This window comes from Lutra lutra, chromosome 15 (genome assembly GCF_902655055.1).
Source record: "Lutra lutra chromosome 15, mLutLut1.2, whole genome shotgun sequence".
Classification (NCBI taxonomy): domain Eukaryota; kingdom Metazoa; phylum Chordata; class Mammalia; order Carnivora; family Mustelidae; genus Lutra; species Lutra lutra.
In genome coordinates, this window is record NC_062292.1 from 57,965,658 (window position 1) to 57,982,608 (window position 16,951).

Consider the following 16,951-nt stretch of genomic DNA (forward strand, 5'->3'; position numbering starts at 1 on the left):
TGTGGTAGCTATAATGTACTCTGCTTAAAATCTTACCACAAATTCATGAATTTGACGTTAAGTAATTTGAACTAATCTTGAAACTGTATCTGAGAGTACCATTTTTATACAATTTCTTGAGAATACCCTATACTCTTCTAAAATGTTTGAATTTACTACAGCTGTTATTAATTTAGAATCAGAAAAAAACTGTAAGAGTATTAACTGCAACTCTTGTGATTCTAAGTAAACTAAAGGCCTATTTGAAACGGAGTATGTACTGAGCAGCATAAACACAGTAAAATTAAAAATACTGGAAACCAGCTTCACTGTATCTACATATACATCTCCTCTGAGCTTATGTGCAAAAAACCTCTCCTGATATACTAACATTTTTCTAAGTTAGGGATACACACACACACACAGATATATACTTAAAAGACCATAAATTCACCATAGCAAGCAAAACTACCCCCCCACCCCACTACATGATAAAACTACTCTTGTTTAAGAATACAGCTTTCATTTACTTATTTAATGCTATTTTCTAAAAACAAGTAGTAAACTTGCAGAATGCTATGAACACACACCAACAGTTCAATGCTATACTGAATTTATATATGAGCTTGTATGAACTATGTTCCACAGCAACAAAAATGATTCCAGACTTGAATTTGTTTTATATGCACAAGATTAGCCATTCAGCCTAGAAACTGCCTGTACCTTTTTTTTTTTTTTTGGAAGGATCTAAATAATGTCACAGCAAAATATCTATTCTTACAAAGTGCTTTAAAGGTTAAAAAATAACAAAGAACAATCAGCTAACTTATACTTTAAATTCTGTAATTTTTCTTTTATCTTTCCATATGGTACTGGGGTTATCGAGTGGAAATGAATTCCATAGGGGATTATTAATGACATATACTTAACTTTCTTTGGTGAGGTAGGAAAGCTTGGATCTTATGAAAAGAATCTATGAAATATCAAGGCAATTCTGCAGAGATAATTTAGTCCACCTGAACCTTCTTATTGTTTGAAATGATTTTATACTATTGCTAAAGAGGAAAGAAAAACACAAAGATCCTGAAAAATGGCTTTGTTACTTATAATGCAATCGCAGAATGTTATGAAGACTGTTAAAATGCTTATGAAACGCACCTATAATCCCAAGGATAAAAAAGATGTTAGAATGTGTAAGTGGTTTCCAATACAGAGCGAATTTTCTGTTTAAAAATTTTTATTCACGTATGTGTATTTAAAATAAAAGTTGTCTAAGTTAAACGTCCATTAAGTTTCAGATACACCAGGTAATTTTTTTATAAGTATTATCAGTGACTTGACAAATCACTAAAATCATTTACATAATAATTTTCCTTTAGGTAAATGGAAGACATGCACCCTAAGGCAAGCAACCTACAGTCACATGGTAATCAGGGGAAAGAGAGGACCACCTTTCCCTCTATTCTCTATTATGGAAACTATTTCTCTGTATGAAAAGTAAGAATTTTGCATACATGCCTAGAAATGAGCAATACCACACTGTAAGGAAGATTACAAGGCACTGCCATTTTTTAAATGTTTTACAGAATGACACATAAAACATTTACTAGAATTAAACACTTTCATGTAAGACAGAACTTTTTTTAAAAGTATTTCATTATGTAGCAGACAAGAGAACAAGCTGTATGAGTTTGTTCACAATGGCACCGCAGAAAAACCAGTGTTTTCTGTTTGGCAAAATCTTTTTTTTTTCCTTTAAAGTTTTGCTATTTCAGTAAACTGAATATATTTCAATTGGCAAATCTTGTCCAGTTATGTTGTGAGAAGCAACCTTAGAAAGTGAGTTGAGAGAAACCAAATGCTTCTAGGATAGTGAGAATGGATTAACAATAAACTGCAGTATCTTAGCATAAATACTATAAATTTAGTACTAAGGCACGGAGAGCCAGCAGGAGGTCTTGTACCAAAAAAAATCTTTACCCTTCATAAAAATTCTCAATTATCTACTTCTTTACTAGCAGTTAAAAAATTAAAATAAGGGCGCCTGGGCAGCTCAGTCCTTAAGCGTCTGTCTTCGGCTCAAGTTACGATCCTGGGGTCCTGGGATCGAGCCCCACATCGGGCTCCCTGCTCAGCGGGGAGCCTGCTTCTCCCTCTCCCACTCCCCTGGTTGTGTTCCCTCTCTCGCTGTGTCTCTCCCTGTCAAATAAATAAAATCTTAAAAAAAATTAAAAATTAAAAATAGAATATTTCATATAATGAGGAATACAATTACTTACATTATCCGAGAATGGCGTATCTGAATGAAAATCAACGGAATTTAACTGACTGACAGACTCATAAAGATGGAGTAATTTCAGTTTATTGGCACAAAACTGTAGCAATCCTTCGTCAACAGACTCCAGCTCTGAAAGGTGGAAGAAAAAATACATTAAAGAGATATATTTAATAGATTCATAAAAAGTTCCTTCTTTCGTTAACATTCACAGTATTATGAACTTCTCTGATGTGCTACGCTATTAAATACTGAAATACTTAAGCTACCACAGATTACTAGGACAAAGATTATTTTTCCATCATGGAAAAATGTCCCAATTTTTAATTGTCATAAGGCACACTAGTAGTTGGAGGGTGGGGAGAAAAAAAGAAAAAAGAGCTATCTTAGTCTAATATTCAAATTTTAAAAATGATCTGAAAACAGCTTGAAAATATTCTCCCTCACCCATTAACTCATACGCTGCCTATTCCGCTACAGACAGAGGACAGATGAACAGAAAGCTGCCTGGCTCTTGTTATCGTGGTAGACAAGGATACCAGAATTCAAGGACAAACTCTGGACTATAACAGATTTATCCTCAAGGGAGGCTGACAAAGAGACTAAAGTACAATTCTACTTAACATCTCCATCAATCGGCTTTAAAAAAAAGGGGGGGGGGGAGAGAGAGATAGAGAGAGAGAGAAATACTCTCTATATAATACATTCCTGCATGATAATTTAAGTACCTACCATCTAATGTAAAACAACTATTCTTTTAAAAGGCAGGGACTTTATTTACCTCCAAGAATGGTATAGCTACCATAAAACTTAGCATATTCAGTAGGTGAAATTTTAGGAACTCAATTTGGGTAGAACTTGAAACTGGTGATGATTTTATAGAATTCCAATAGTTATATTGACTTACTCTCAGCCCAGTGCAGATAAATTCTGATTCAGTAAACTTTGAGATTTTGGTAAAGTCCTGAGGGATGGGGAACTTTATAAGCACACTATGGTTTTTAAAAAGAGGTATTTCTAACTAGTTGTATACACTAAAGAAATTCCCCATTTTCTAAAAGTCAGCTTTAAATATGTGTTGGGAAAAAAAAATCTCAACGTTAGGATGCCTAAAGTCTTAAAAGGGGATACTATATATTTATTAAACTACTTTTAAGTTGGCTTAAATATAAATATAAAGCTGGCTTTATATAATTAACATGACAAGCAAAAAGTCACAGCTAGATGAAGTATGCATATTACACACTACAATTTAATACATGTTAGGTATTCAGAATAAATTGAATTTTGCTGGGTCAGCCGAAAAGAGGATGGAGTTAAAATCCCAGAGTTAGAGATGTAATTCTTTTTCAGACAAATTTTGAACAGTAAAAAACAATCAGCTATGAGTGTAAATTTACTCTTGGTCCAATTTTGGAAGTCCTTACTGTTCATGAGGGAAGTGGAGGAGAAAATGCAGATTTTCTGCATACATTAACAGAACATTAATTCAAAGCGTACTTTTTAAAAAATCATTATCTCAGTCAAAACAAAATTATTTAAAGAATGTTTCATCTACAGAAACTGCTCTCCTCCCATAAAGTTAAATAAAAGACAGTGAAAGCAAGAAAATCTTCATGCTGCTGCCTTTCACACACGTACAACTGTATCAAATAACCACTTCTCACCATCCTATACTGGTCTCTTTCACAGCAGAAATATTTTAAAGAGAAATATTTCCAGAAAGAAACAATATATTCAGAGAAGGCTCAGCTGGAGATCAGCTTCATACAGCTACATACAAACAGGGAATAAAAAAGTCTCCACAAACTAAAGGCATGAAATAAGTTTCCTTATTTCTTAACAGTATTTCCACACTGAAGTAACATGAGGATATCATAAACAGGAATAGTTTTTATAATAAGAATTATAAAATCTGAAGACCAGAACCTCCAATCAGTACAAACCCCATTACCTTGATTTTTTAAAGTATCCATTAGAGTCTGAGTGATGTTTCTAAGGCAGGAAAATGGTAATCGTTCACTTGCCAAAATGCTTTCCAAGGCCTAGAAGAAAGATACTGAGCAATCAGAAGGCACCGATTTTGTTTTTTAAATTTTGTATTTATGCCGACACCTTCACTACCCCCAATTTCCAAGAGAAGCTCCATAGTGAAGATGTTTTAATAACGTACATACCTGACAAGGAGAGTTGCATCATATGTATTATGCAATCAATCTCATCTCATGCCCCTTATGGTGAAATGGCAAAAAGTCCAGACTCAGAATGAAACAACTACAAGGAAACTGGCATTTAACAGAATGGCCAAGATGAAACAGGGACCATGACAAAACTATTCACCAATAGGAAGAGTGTAAGTCTATACTCACAGCCATAAATGAAAAGCAGAGCTGTTACTGTTGTGTCAATGATGAAAGCTAACAACAACTTAATTACCACTTAATGACTGCATTTGAGCATGGCTGGTGAATGTATAGGCCCTGCAAGGTCTATGTTCCCGACCTCACCCCCACTTCCTTTTCCTGCCCTCCCTCAGAAGATACTTAAGAAGCCTTCACTACCAGTTCCAAAATCTCTCTTTATGCCTAAAGAAGCAACCATGAGAATCACCAATGGATAGACACAGCAGTTAAAGTTCATACTTATCCTTCCGTATTAGCCCATTAAACTTTTTATTGATGAGAGTAAATAATTTCAAAAGTAGGCTGAGAATGTAGCATGAAGTAAAGACTGTAACACAACCACCTCTGTGTGTGTAGGGGTGTGTGTGTGTGTTTACGTGTGTATGTGTGTGGGTAAGAAATTGGCTCCGAGAGCGGCTCAAGAGTGTGGTCAAGCCCATGATGAGGCAACTACATGGTGGATATAAAGAAAGTGACTCAAAAAGGCAAATACCCAGCAAAATGTAATTGTTTCTGTTGTGTCTACCATTACACTAGCTAGCAGCTGGCTTCACCATTTAGTCACTCTTCCGAGCCTAAACTACTGTTTTTTCCTTTAGTGTTGAAAATAATACACAACTTCCACTACTAGCTTTTCCAGCATTTTTTATAAAATTCTTAGTTTCACATACAATTGAGTAGTATAATACTGTTTTTAAAGGTCAAGAAGACAATTTGTAGTATGCTCAACGTTCCCAATTTTGTTGTTTCATGATGTAAGAGAAGAAAGAAGATGGTATCAAAACGGGAAGGCTGGTTTGGGTAATAACCCTCCCTTTCTACTACAGGTTCTCTAAACTACCTTTCTTGGATGCCCGCCTTGTCACAGGAATGTCATCTCTCATAACTGAGACTTCGCCCTGAGAAAAATGAGAACCAATTAGCCCTGTTAGTGGAATGGAAAACTTGACTAAAAGTCACAGAGACGTGGGTACCTGGGTGGCTCAGTCAGTTAAGTGTCTGACTCTTGATTTCAGCTCAGGTCACGATCTCAAGGTTGTGAGATCGAGCCCCTTGCGGGCTATGCACTGGGCACGGAGCCTGCTTAAGATTGTCTCTCCCTCTCCTTCTGCCCTTCTTCACCCTTCTTCTCTTAAAAAAAAAAAGTTATGGGGACTTGCCTGTTCTATAATAAAATAAAAGTATTTTTAAAAATGACTGCCACAGTAAACTAAAAAGGGATAAAAAGAAATCAGTATTCCTGAAATTCTCCCACATACCTAACATTATTTTAGTTGTTGTGGATTATGAAACTGACATATTTGGTGAGGTCCCTACCTGAAAGAGCTTAAAAGAGGTAAAAAGGAAAAAACTGGTGAGCTAGGAATCAGCTACCTGAAATAGAGAACAGAGCAAGTAACCACTAGCTGTCCAGTTCTGACTAAAAACAGAGTAAGAGTTCAGAGGTAACCACGGGGACTGAAGTGCCTAAGAATTTACAGAGTGAGAACTTGAGCAGCATTAGGAGGAGTTTGGAGAAAAGGGGGCGAGCCAAAGAAATCACAGCGAGTTGTTGTATCGGAACCGCAAACCTGGCAAAAGGCAACAAGTCTGACAATACTATGGGACGCTGAGGCTGTGGGAGCAACAGGCCCCTTCAGCAGTAGGAGCGGGAACATAAACTAGTGCGAGTATTTTTGAGAAGCAGCCTTTCAACAACTGGGACAGCCAGAGAAGCCCAGTGCGCTACAATTCCCGAACATAAAGATGTGTAGTGCCCTACATACAAGGATAAGCACGGTATCCCCGGGGAGAGCAAAGACTGGAAACAACCTAAATGCCCACTGGTAGGAGCAGAGTGAGTCAAGAATAACAGAAGACACAGCAGGGTCCACTGCAGCCACACGTGTCCACGGGGACGCCTCGAAGAAACAGCTGAAGGAATGAAGTCCCGGCAAGGAGACACGAGCAGGACTCCAGTGATGCCAAGTTTTAAAAGGCAGAAAATGCATCGATGTTTTATTGGAGCCATACAGAAATAATATAACTATTAAAAGCAAAAGAGAGAGAAACACAAAATTCTGAATGCTCGTTACCTTAAGAGTAAGAATGGGAGAAGGGGCTTGAGGAGGGACACGGAGGACTCTTCAGAGTTCTTGGTAACATTCTATGTCCTAAGGTGGGCGGTCACACAGATGTGTTCATGATTATTTCTGAGTATATGGTATGTATTGTGTGTGTGTGTGTGTTTCAAACATGCACACGTGTGTACGGTAATGTTACTTAATTAAAAAAAAAAAGGAGGGAAGGAGAAAGAGAGACAACGGGAGCTTCCATATGGGAATATAAAAAAGGATGCGTGAATAAAAAAACGGAAAAGAGGTTAGCCTGTCATGTTTGGAGGGAAAAAGGAAAATAAAGGCCTTCTTAAGAGAAATATGTCCTAGCTACCCAGCAGGAAAGCTCATATATTATACATACTCACTTGTTTCTTGGTTGCGGGGTACTTAATATCAAGAATTAGTTCCTTCATTTGTGTTTCAACCAAATCTACAAAGAGAAAATGAACCAAGGTAAATTTTTCACTTTTATTACAAGGGAAACTTGACTCTGAAAGAAGAATGCACTTATTGGTGGCTATCAGTCAGCTAAAGGACTTCTGGTTTCTCTCACAGTATTGTTTCATTGTTACAAATTTTAATATCGCCCAGAGGGCATGCCTCGTATTTACAGAGCAATTCCAGTAAAAAATATACATGATTACTTGGACCTCATCTTACTTTGAGGAGTTTCAACAGCTCGAAAAATGAACGGAAACATTTTGATTGCTGCATTTAGAATACGCTACTCATTGAGAAAATGACCTAAGAGTACGCAATATTATTTTGCTCCAGGACACGCACCGAGGTGGGGAGGTCTTGTTTTCAGCAGGGCGGCCAGCTTCTTCACTAGGTGCATGTCCTTGGCTCGTTCACACTTCTTGTCGCTAAAACAATAAATACAACAAATTCTTACAGAATGTGAAATCGCCTTTCTTCTAAGTCTGACACACTCCAACTCTTTTCCTTCATATTCTTCCTATTTAACTTTAAAGATATCTGTCTAATGAGAAAAAAACCACAACAAAATGGTAACTACAAAACAAAGAGCAAAACAAGGGACGGAAAAGTTAGCAGAGGGACCCCAGATGAATCTTACCTCAGCGCTAAATGGAAAGGAACATTGACTGTTTTCACACTTCCAGACACTGGATCAACAAGGCAGATCTGGTAAGTCTGCGGCTGCCAACTCTGACTGGTAACGTTATTTAAGCCCATTATTTTATAGCCAGGATACAGAAGCCTGAGGAAATGGCAAACCAGTATGGTAAGAATATTAGACAAAAGGAAAAATGCCCAAAGTGCTTTCATGATAGCGAGGGACCCCTACATTATTACCAATTCAGGAGCACTAATAAGGCAAATAAACACTAACTGATACCAAAAGCGTAAGTAAAACGGATCCTGACTGGCAGAGCTCTGCCTTGATAAAACGGGCTAGAAAATCAAAGGACAGTCAGGCCTAGGTAGCAACGGCAAACAAAGGCTGCACCTCACTTAACATCATCACTGCAGGAATCTGAAGGAATCTCTCCTTTTGAGCCTCCACAGCATACATAAGGGTTGGGGATAAATGGCAGCACCACAGGTAACTTTATTAAATTCGGTAGTGTATCATGGCCTTTTCAGTAAGATTTTTTGTTATTAAATACTTAATCCTTAATCATATAGCAGGCACTTGGAGGGAAAACCATAGAACACTGCAATTCTCAAACAACTTGCAACCTAATAAGTAGCTTTAATAAAGACTATAATAAAAGCATTCCTTTTCGTAACCAGGAAAATGCCAGGGTTTGCCGCTTACCTGCAGTGCTTTCCCACGTTGAAGGCTCCAACTCTAGGTCCCTGCTGTGTGCTCCACACTTCTAAGATTCCCCTTCTTGGTGCATAGATCACAAGGAACTGAGCTACTCGGCTTGGACCCTGAGTATTTCCAAAAGGGGAAAGATCTGCCTTTTCTGGTACTCTTTCGTGGAGGTCCTCTATGATTTGGATCCAACCAATCTGTGCATCTCGATACCCTTATAGACCAAGGAAAAGGGAAGCTAATTAGTCTAGGGGTAACTGTAGCCTTCTGAAGGACTCTGGGATATTTCAGCGAGGGTTAAGAAAAGCTACAAAAATACACTATCTTTTTAGTATGAAGTATCTTAAACAGAAAAAGATAATCACCAAGTCTTATTAAATCTTGGTATTTTGTTATATTTGCTTCTGATCACTTCTTATTCTTAAAAAAAAAAAAAAAAACACACCAAAACAACCAAACAAAAAAAACCCCAGAGATCACTACAGTTTCATGAGTACCCTTCCACAACGCCATGCTCGTCGCTCCCTCTCTTTAAAAAAATTCTCTCCCTTTAAAAAATCCGGTGGTATTACCAGGTTTAGATTTTAAATAAAAGTCCAATTAAAATATAAGAGAAAGATCAACTTGATTTCCTGCTTTTCAAGTCCCTTGGTGCTATGCAGACAGGGAGAATATGGTGCAAAGTGGCGGCAGGAAGCCGCAGCCCATATGAGAGAGATGTAGCTGACACTGTCTTCCATCTCAGGGGGGCCCCTTCCACAGGCAACTGACCCTTCTCGTCCGAGTGTGCGGGAAAACTGCTACACCCGCTACAGAAGGAAAAGCAGCAGTGCCAGCAATAAGATCGCTATAGTGGGTCTGGCCCAGCTGGTGTAACTATGTCTTCTACATTCTGGAAAAGACTTGCTGAGAACCACACTTCATGTTATTTCAGAAGACAAACACCAATAGAAATGATGTATCTGCAGCATTAAAACCTGTTTCTACAGACACTTAAACATGTAACAGGTAAACACTGCAGGAATTCTCTGGAAGAAGGTGACAGTGTTCTCTATCTGTCCAGAGTAACTTAATATCCTCAAATCCATTACTCCTCACACGGCTCAGTACAGACCAGATTACTGTGGTTGTACAGTACAGTACAGCATGATTATTGTGGTTTCTAACCAGTAGTCCGTCTGTGCTGACATGTTACTACTCCAGATGATTCCAAAATATGCATTCTCCCCTCTTCCTTGGTCAAAGAGATTTTATCTTTTCAGGTGGACAGTGTGCCTAGATATTACAAGTCTCCCTTATAGATAGGTATGACTATGTGATTAAGTCCTGGCTAACGCACTGCAGAAAAAGCTTGGCAGGAAATCATCTTCACAGTGAACTGGCTCAGTTGATAGTTCCTCCTCTTCCTTTCCTCCTTCCTGGAATGCAGATACAAAGGCTGGAGCTCCAGCAGCCATGTGAACCATGAAATAACTGAGTCGGGAAGCTCAAGAAGTGGAACTGGGCTCCTGAGGATGTCGTGGGCATATCGTATCAATCCTGAACATGGGTCTTTTATTAGCAGCTAACTACAACTCCTGACCAAGAAACTTAAGAAATTAACCCAAGCATATGGATATGGACGTCGTGTCAGCAAAGATGGGTTTTGCCATCTTTAGTTTGAAAGACTTAGTATTCTAGATTTGAAGAGAACATCTGACTTAAACATGACCTTGTGAAGTAGAATGAATGTAACAGGGGCAAGAAACTGATTTCAGGAATTTGACAATGACAGTGAGAACTGAAAAGTATACAAGGAAGAGATTAACAGTGCCTATAAGTTGGTCAAACTTAAAGGGCAGATCAATTGGACTACGATCAAGCGCTACTGAAATGAGTTCATGCTAAAAAAAAAAAAAAAAAACAGCATAAACATAACAAATTAAGCAATATTGTCCACCAGAAGCTAACAGATGATAATACTGCTCAACTACTGGGGTAAAAAAGCAAATTAACATTTTTTTCCTGGATTTTTATAAGGAAGTACCTTTCCACATGCGTATTGCAATTCCTCTAGCCACATCCAATAAAATTACTCTGCCAAAATCATCTGTTACTGCTGCCAGAGTGTTACATGGAGACAGACATATACTTTCACCATGGCGTCTAGAATCTGGAAGTCCAAATCTGGTATTTAAAAGAAAATAAAAAGCTCAAATCAAATTCCAGTCTAGAAAAAGATGACAGAATCACGAGCTGCATAAACAAAATAGGCTAAATCTGTTTTTATATAAAGAAACATAGGGGTGCCTGGGTGGCTCAGTTGGTTAAAGCCTCTGCCTTCAGTTCAGGTCATGATCTCATGGTCCTGGGATCGAGCCCGGCATCCCTGCATCAGGCTCTCCACTCAGCAGGGAGCCTGCTTCCCCCTCTGCCTCTCTGCCTACTTGTGATCTCTGTCTGCTGGGTAGATAAATAAAATCTTTTAAAAAAAAGAAGAAGAAATATAAACCCTGCATAGATTAATAGTTAATTTACTAACTAAGCACACCAGACATTTTGCAACACAAAATGCATAAGTTTCTTCCATTATAAACACCTAAGTTTTATTTCATAGATTTTCTTTTTTTTTTTTTTAAGATTTTATTTATTTATTTGACAGAGAGAGATCACAAGTAGACAGAGAGGCAGGCAGAGAGAGAGAGAGAGAGAGGGAAGCAGGCTCCCCGCTGAGCAGAGAGCCCGATGCGGGGCTCGATCCCAGGACCCTGAGATCATGACCTGAGCCGAAGGCAGCGGCTTAACCCACTGAGCCACCCAGGCGCCCCTATTTCATAGATTTTCTATATAGATATCTAATCTTTTATTTTTAGAGACTATCAAGTATAACACTCTTTCCTTGATTAACTGTTATATATCATAGTAAATAGCACCCTCACAACCAGTGAAATTTTGGAATACTTTGCTCCTATGCAGGCATCTTTTGTCTGATTTAAGTTCGTATTTCTAATCTCTTCTTTCTGCTAGATATCATATCCTGCTGACATCACTCTATCTACCTGAAGAACTTCCCCTCTTCTAAATAATAAACAATGATAAGAATTCTCTCTCAAATGTTGTTGGTCTAGAACCAATCTTACTTTAGCATGGAGCAAAGTCCTGAGATGAGGTACCCCAATGTTCTAACCTATTTGGGAGGCTCAGGGCCATCTGGCTTACTTCTTGGTTCTTCAGTGAATTTATAAAATATGAGATGTTATCAGATTTTTAAAAAGATGAAAAAACCTTAGAGGATCATCTTCAATAAATTTTAATAACAGATAATTAGTTATACCTCTTAGGTAAAGAACATCTGCAAGCAGGGGATGGTTCTGGTTCCCTTTATAGTAGTATTTTACATTAGATAACAAAAATGATTTAAAAACAAAATCAAGCAAAAATCACACTCTCTCACCCCAGAACCTGACACATACAGTATCCTATAGCACAACAGAAGTGAACAAAAGAGCACAACCCTGCCTTCTGAGAAGTGCCTGAATGCATGGGACTCCTTGTTTTATGTTTTTTTTAAAGAAATCACTAAGCACTTTTTAAGTTTATACAGCTTACTGACAAACTATCTCAGCTCTTTAAAAAAGTTCAACAGCTCTCCCAAAACAAATTTTCTTGCAACTTAAATTAAGCTAAGGTTATAGGTATTTGGGGAAAAAAGCCCAGTTGGCAAATACAGACTGAGCACCTCCCACAGGCCGGGGAGGCGGCTGTGAGCCAAACAGGCAAGAACCACCCTCCTCGAGGAGTTCATATCCTGACAGAACCTCGTGACATCGGCGCGGCAGCTAAGGCCCGGAAAGACCAGAAGCTCAACAGCACTCCTGCTAAAACACAGAACTGCGAGAGGAGCGTGACAGACTTGCCTGACAGCCAACGGGGTGGCCGGCTCGACCTTTGGCTTCTGCTTCTGCACGGCTTCCTCTTCGTGTTTGCTTTTCCAACCAAGCCAGCCACTGCACAGAAAGGAAATGGAGAATTAAACCAGCGCTCCTGGCATTTTAACGTGCAGACGACCAGAACAGTTGTGAAAACCACCCAGGTAACTTTACAGACACACAGATAATACAGCTACTTTTACCCGGAATGGTGCTGGAATTACCTGGCAGCGTTAAATAAAGCAGAAGTGAGTTTACTTGCGACCGCCAGCGCCACGTGAGACAGTAACGGCTGGGTGCTCCCCTGGAAAACAGGACGCGCCGAACAGAAAACTCAACAGCGGACAGAGAAACAAAACACGCTTTCTAGGCAAGGCTTGCTTTTTAAAACTTGTGAAAAGCTGTAAAGCCTGGACTAGCAAAAATATTCAGCATCTTTCAGACCGTACGACAAAAGCTTTATCTTAGGAGGTCGCAATAAAATCAAAAGTTTCAACTCTAGAGTTGAACAGTAAAATCGCTAGTCCTCTATTTGTCTCCAGGATTTTCCTCCTTATACTTAATTAACTTAAAAAGTTTAAACTAGGACATTAAGATGGCATTATTCTAGCAGGGCTATGGATTTCCAATCTACATACAACTGGCTCCTGTCCCTCCTCTTTTTTAAATAAAGAGATAGTGTGGACAATTCTGAGAAGGTTGGTTTTTTAAGCAAGAAATAAGAGACACCAAGTCCAGCACCTAGTGGTCCCCTATTATAGGAGCCAATTTTCACCACTTACAACAACCATAGCTGGCATCTTTACAATTTGCCATTTACTCAAATCCCTGGTGGGCCGACATTCACAACCCTGAGCCGTGGAGGACTGCATCAAAATTTAAAGACAAATCAACTGTCTAAGAACTTGGGGCATCAGAAACACAGAAGTCTAGTTCTACGCTGACTTTAGAACCTTCTCAGTTCCCCTAAGAATTTAGAAGAAAGTCAGCAGAGACTAATTTTAGCTTCCAATGAAACTAGAAAATGTAAACTGCTGAATCTTTCTCAGGCTAACTCACGATATTCCATTCGTAGACAAGCTGAAAAACCAAGAGAGGCCTCACTCGTGATCAGTGAGGAAACTGTTACCTCTAGTGCATAGAAGAAGCCAGTAAATGGATTGGACCCGACGGTGATGTACTGCGACATGGCGGGTGGACTGTTTTTAATTGCTGCGTTAAATCCCCCTATGTTGGAGGCAGTCTTCATTTGGTCGAAAGGGGACAGAGTCATGATACCTATTTTAAAACAACAGCAACAACATGTGAGCAGAATGCACTAAAATGACACTCATTTTAGGTCATTAAATTTTTATATCAATTCTATTCGAAGCCACAAACTGCTTAGTTTTATGTAACAGATAGAAGTCATTTTTAAAATACCAAAAATCAATGTCATAAGCTATTCATAAGATATTAAAAGTGCCATCTATTCCTCTAAGCCATAAAATGCTACAAAAACAAAATTTAAATATTAATTTTTTAACAGATACAAAATTCAAACCGTACAAAAGTACAGTCTGCCTAGATCTCCAGGTTTCAGTCAGTTCTTAGAGGCCCCAACTGAAACATCTCTTTTGCTGCTTTCCAGAGATGTTGTACATACATAAATGACAGTGGTTGTGTGATTTATTTAATAATATATCAAGGAGACGTGCCTCATTCTTCCTCATCACTCACCCACTGAACGGCCATACCGTAACTGATCTGACCTACTGATGGACATCTAGATGGCTTCCTATCTTTTGCCATGACAAACAATGCTGCAATTTATATCTCTGATATGTCTTTGTGCACCTATAGAACTCTCCCTGTATGGAAAATTCTTATAGACAGAAGTGTGGGCTCAGAGGGGATCACATTTTTTAAAATTTTATTTAATACTGTTATATTGCATTCCATAGAGGTGGGGCTAACTCCCCCCCCCCCCAACAAAGTGAGAGAGCATCTCTGCTCCTATACCCTTCCCAACCCAGCAAAAACACACACTTTTAAACCTTTACTTTGTAGTCCAGAAATCCCCAACTTTTCTAAGGAAGAGTTAACTTTTCATTTTCCCCAAGGCTCTAAGAGCAAAAGCAGACAGACTGAATGCTGGCACCCACATGCCTATGTGGAGTAGCAGAAGAAAAATCAAGATCATGTATATTCATCTGGGTGGCAGGAAGAGACGGGGGTGGGGTGGGGGTAGGTAAGCTTAAGACCTAGGAAGTAAAGATGTACTGCTAATGCCAACCTGTGTGGACTCAGGTGCGCATATGGGACCTGGGTCATCATATGGTCCATGAAGATACCCAGTTGGGAAGTTCTGAACTCAAATACGCTGTAGAATGGAATAAGAGTTATCCTAATTTTCACACATAGGTGTTGCCTCTACTTTGCCTGCAAATGGTCAAAAAACACATTGTTCCTGAAGAAGAGTCCTGGGAAAGGAAATACTTTTGGGGAGTTCATGAGCAAACCATTTGCTGGACTCAGGGATTCAACTGTTGCAGAAGTTGGACTGTGCGGAAAGATCAGAATGCCTGGCTCACATTCATGAATGAATTCATGATTCAAAATACAAAATGTTTTTACTGTATTATAAAAATTTGCATAAGTTTTGCCTGACTCTACCAGAATGAAATCAAAGGGTGAATTGTGTGGCATATAAATTGAAATTTAAGCTTTAGAATTACTTCTCTCCATACTCCCACATGCAATAGGTGGGAGTATAAATTGCTACAAGCTATCCAGAGGACAATTTCCCAATACGCACCTAAATTTTAAGCGGGTTTATTCTAATTTATTCTAAAGGGACTGCTGATCAGTTCTTTCCATCCTTACCACTGTGATCTTCCCCTTCCCACAATTTCAGTCATCCACTGTCAGCGCCCCACACACCTACGATCCTGTCGTCAACTCTATTGCCTTTGAAACCCTGATTTCAAGCATACCACCTTTTGACAACCACCTCATAGCTTTCCATCTTACTCTACTAACCCTGTAATATTCCACAATTTCATCAAGAGTTTCATTAATCCTACTATTTTTTCACTATCAAGCAATTTCCACGTTCACTGCCCTTCTTACCTGGCCTAGATTTGTGTTCCATCACGATCGTTCTCTTGCAGACACCTACAATTGCCCTGTGTCTCTCTCACACACTCACCTGGCTAAATCCTAACCTGGATGACCTAGACTTTCCGTATTCTCTGCTCTTTACAGCAGAACAGCTGATCATTGCCGGGGGGTGGGGGTGGGGGGATACATCTGGGTTTCGGAGTAAGGTTCACAAACAATTTTAGTATATGTGCTGCTGAAACGAGCACTAAGGTTCACAAACAAACGGACATCCAAGACCAGCCCCAAATCCTACTATCCTGCTTGACCCCCTGCCCAAGCCTCCGTGACACTCCTCTCCCACAGTCTACAGCTGGCTGACTACACCCCCGTGTTATTATCTAACACACTGTCAGGGCCTCTATACTACAACCAGGTGATGGGATCCAGAGGTCTGCTGTCTTCTGAGCCACCAATCTTAGCATTATTTTTCACTGATTTAAGGCAAATGAAGATACAGCTTACTGACAGCCCCTCTTCCTTCTACCATATCCTTCCAATATACACATATTTCAATTTTTTAAATTCACATTCACTGTTTTCATTATTAAGAATGATGTAAATATTACTCACTGCTGAGACAAGCTACCTACTGTAATTACATTTCCTTAGATGTGAGTTTTTTTAATTTCCTGAACATCTGAGGCCTTTCCACACTTTGAAACACCTTAGTATAAATATTAATTTATATTATAAATTAATAAATTAAATTATAAATTAATAAATATAATTTATATTATAAATTATAATTTAGTTAAAAATACATATTAAAATACAGTATTTCTATAAACAGAAGGCCAACTTGAAATATAATTTATTAAATATTAAACTGCTTTAAGAATTAAATATTATCATTATTAAAATATTCATACTAATTTAAATCTTAATATAAAGTTCCACAAAGTCAAACTCATTGGATGATTTCCTAGGTCCATTATAGTGGCTAAAGAAGGCTTCTTTGACAAAATAATATTTGAGCAGAGACCTGAATGAAGTGAGAGAGAGAGCCCCGTGGCTAGCTGCGTAAAATTTTCCAGGCAGAAGGAGCACCAGTTACAAGTGCTCTCAAGCGGGAGGATACTTGGTGCATCTCAGCAACAACAAGGAGATGAGCATGGTGGAACACACAGGGGGGCCGGTGGGGGTACTAAAGAAGAGAAGGTAAAACTGAAAAACCAGGCAATGGCAGGCCTGCTATGCTTCTGTCAAGCCTTTGGATTTTATTAGGAATAAGATGAGAAGCCGCTATAAATAACATTTTGTGCTAAAGAGTAACAAAAAATGACTGACATTTCCAAAGGATATTAGCTGCTAACTGGTGAAAAAATTTTAGAGAGGGAAGAAAGGCAGCAGAAAGGCCA

At 38.8% G+C, this 16,951-nt stretch overlaps 1 protein-coding gene across 1 annotated transcript in view; it reads right to left on the minus strand.

The window, feature by feature from the left end:
• The window catches only part of RAB3GAP2 (RAB3 GTPase activating non-catalytic protein subunit 2), a 93,824-nt gene that overhangs the window by 30,526 nt on the left and 46,347 nt on the right, over positions 1-16,951 (minus strand). Inside the window, 10 exon segments of the mRNA XM_047703648.1 lie at positions 2,259-2,386; positions 4,209-4,299; positions 7,121-7,185; positions 7,539-7,621; positions 7,834-7,977; positions 8,539-8,755; positions 10,568-10,707; positions 12,438-12,527; positions 12,674-12,753; positions 13,579-13,727. Coding sequence (XP_047559604.1) covers positions 2,259-2,386; positions 4,209-4,299; positions 7,121-7,185; positions 7,539-7,621; positions 7,834-7,977; positions 8,539-8,755; positions 10,568-10,707; positions 12,438-12,527; positions 12,674-12,753; positions 13,579-13,727 — 1,187 coding nt within the window.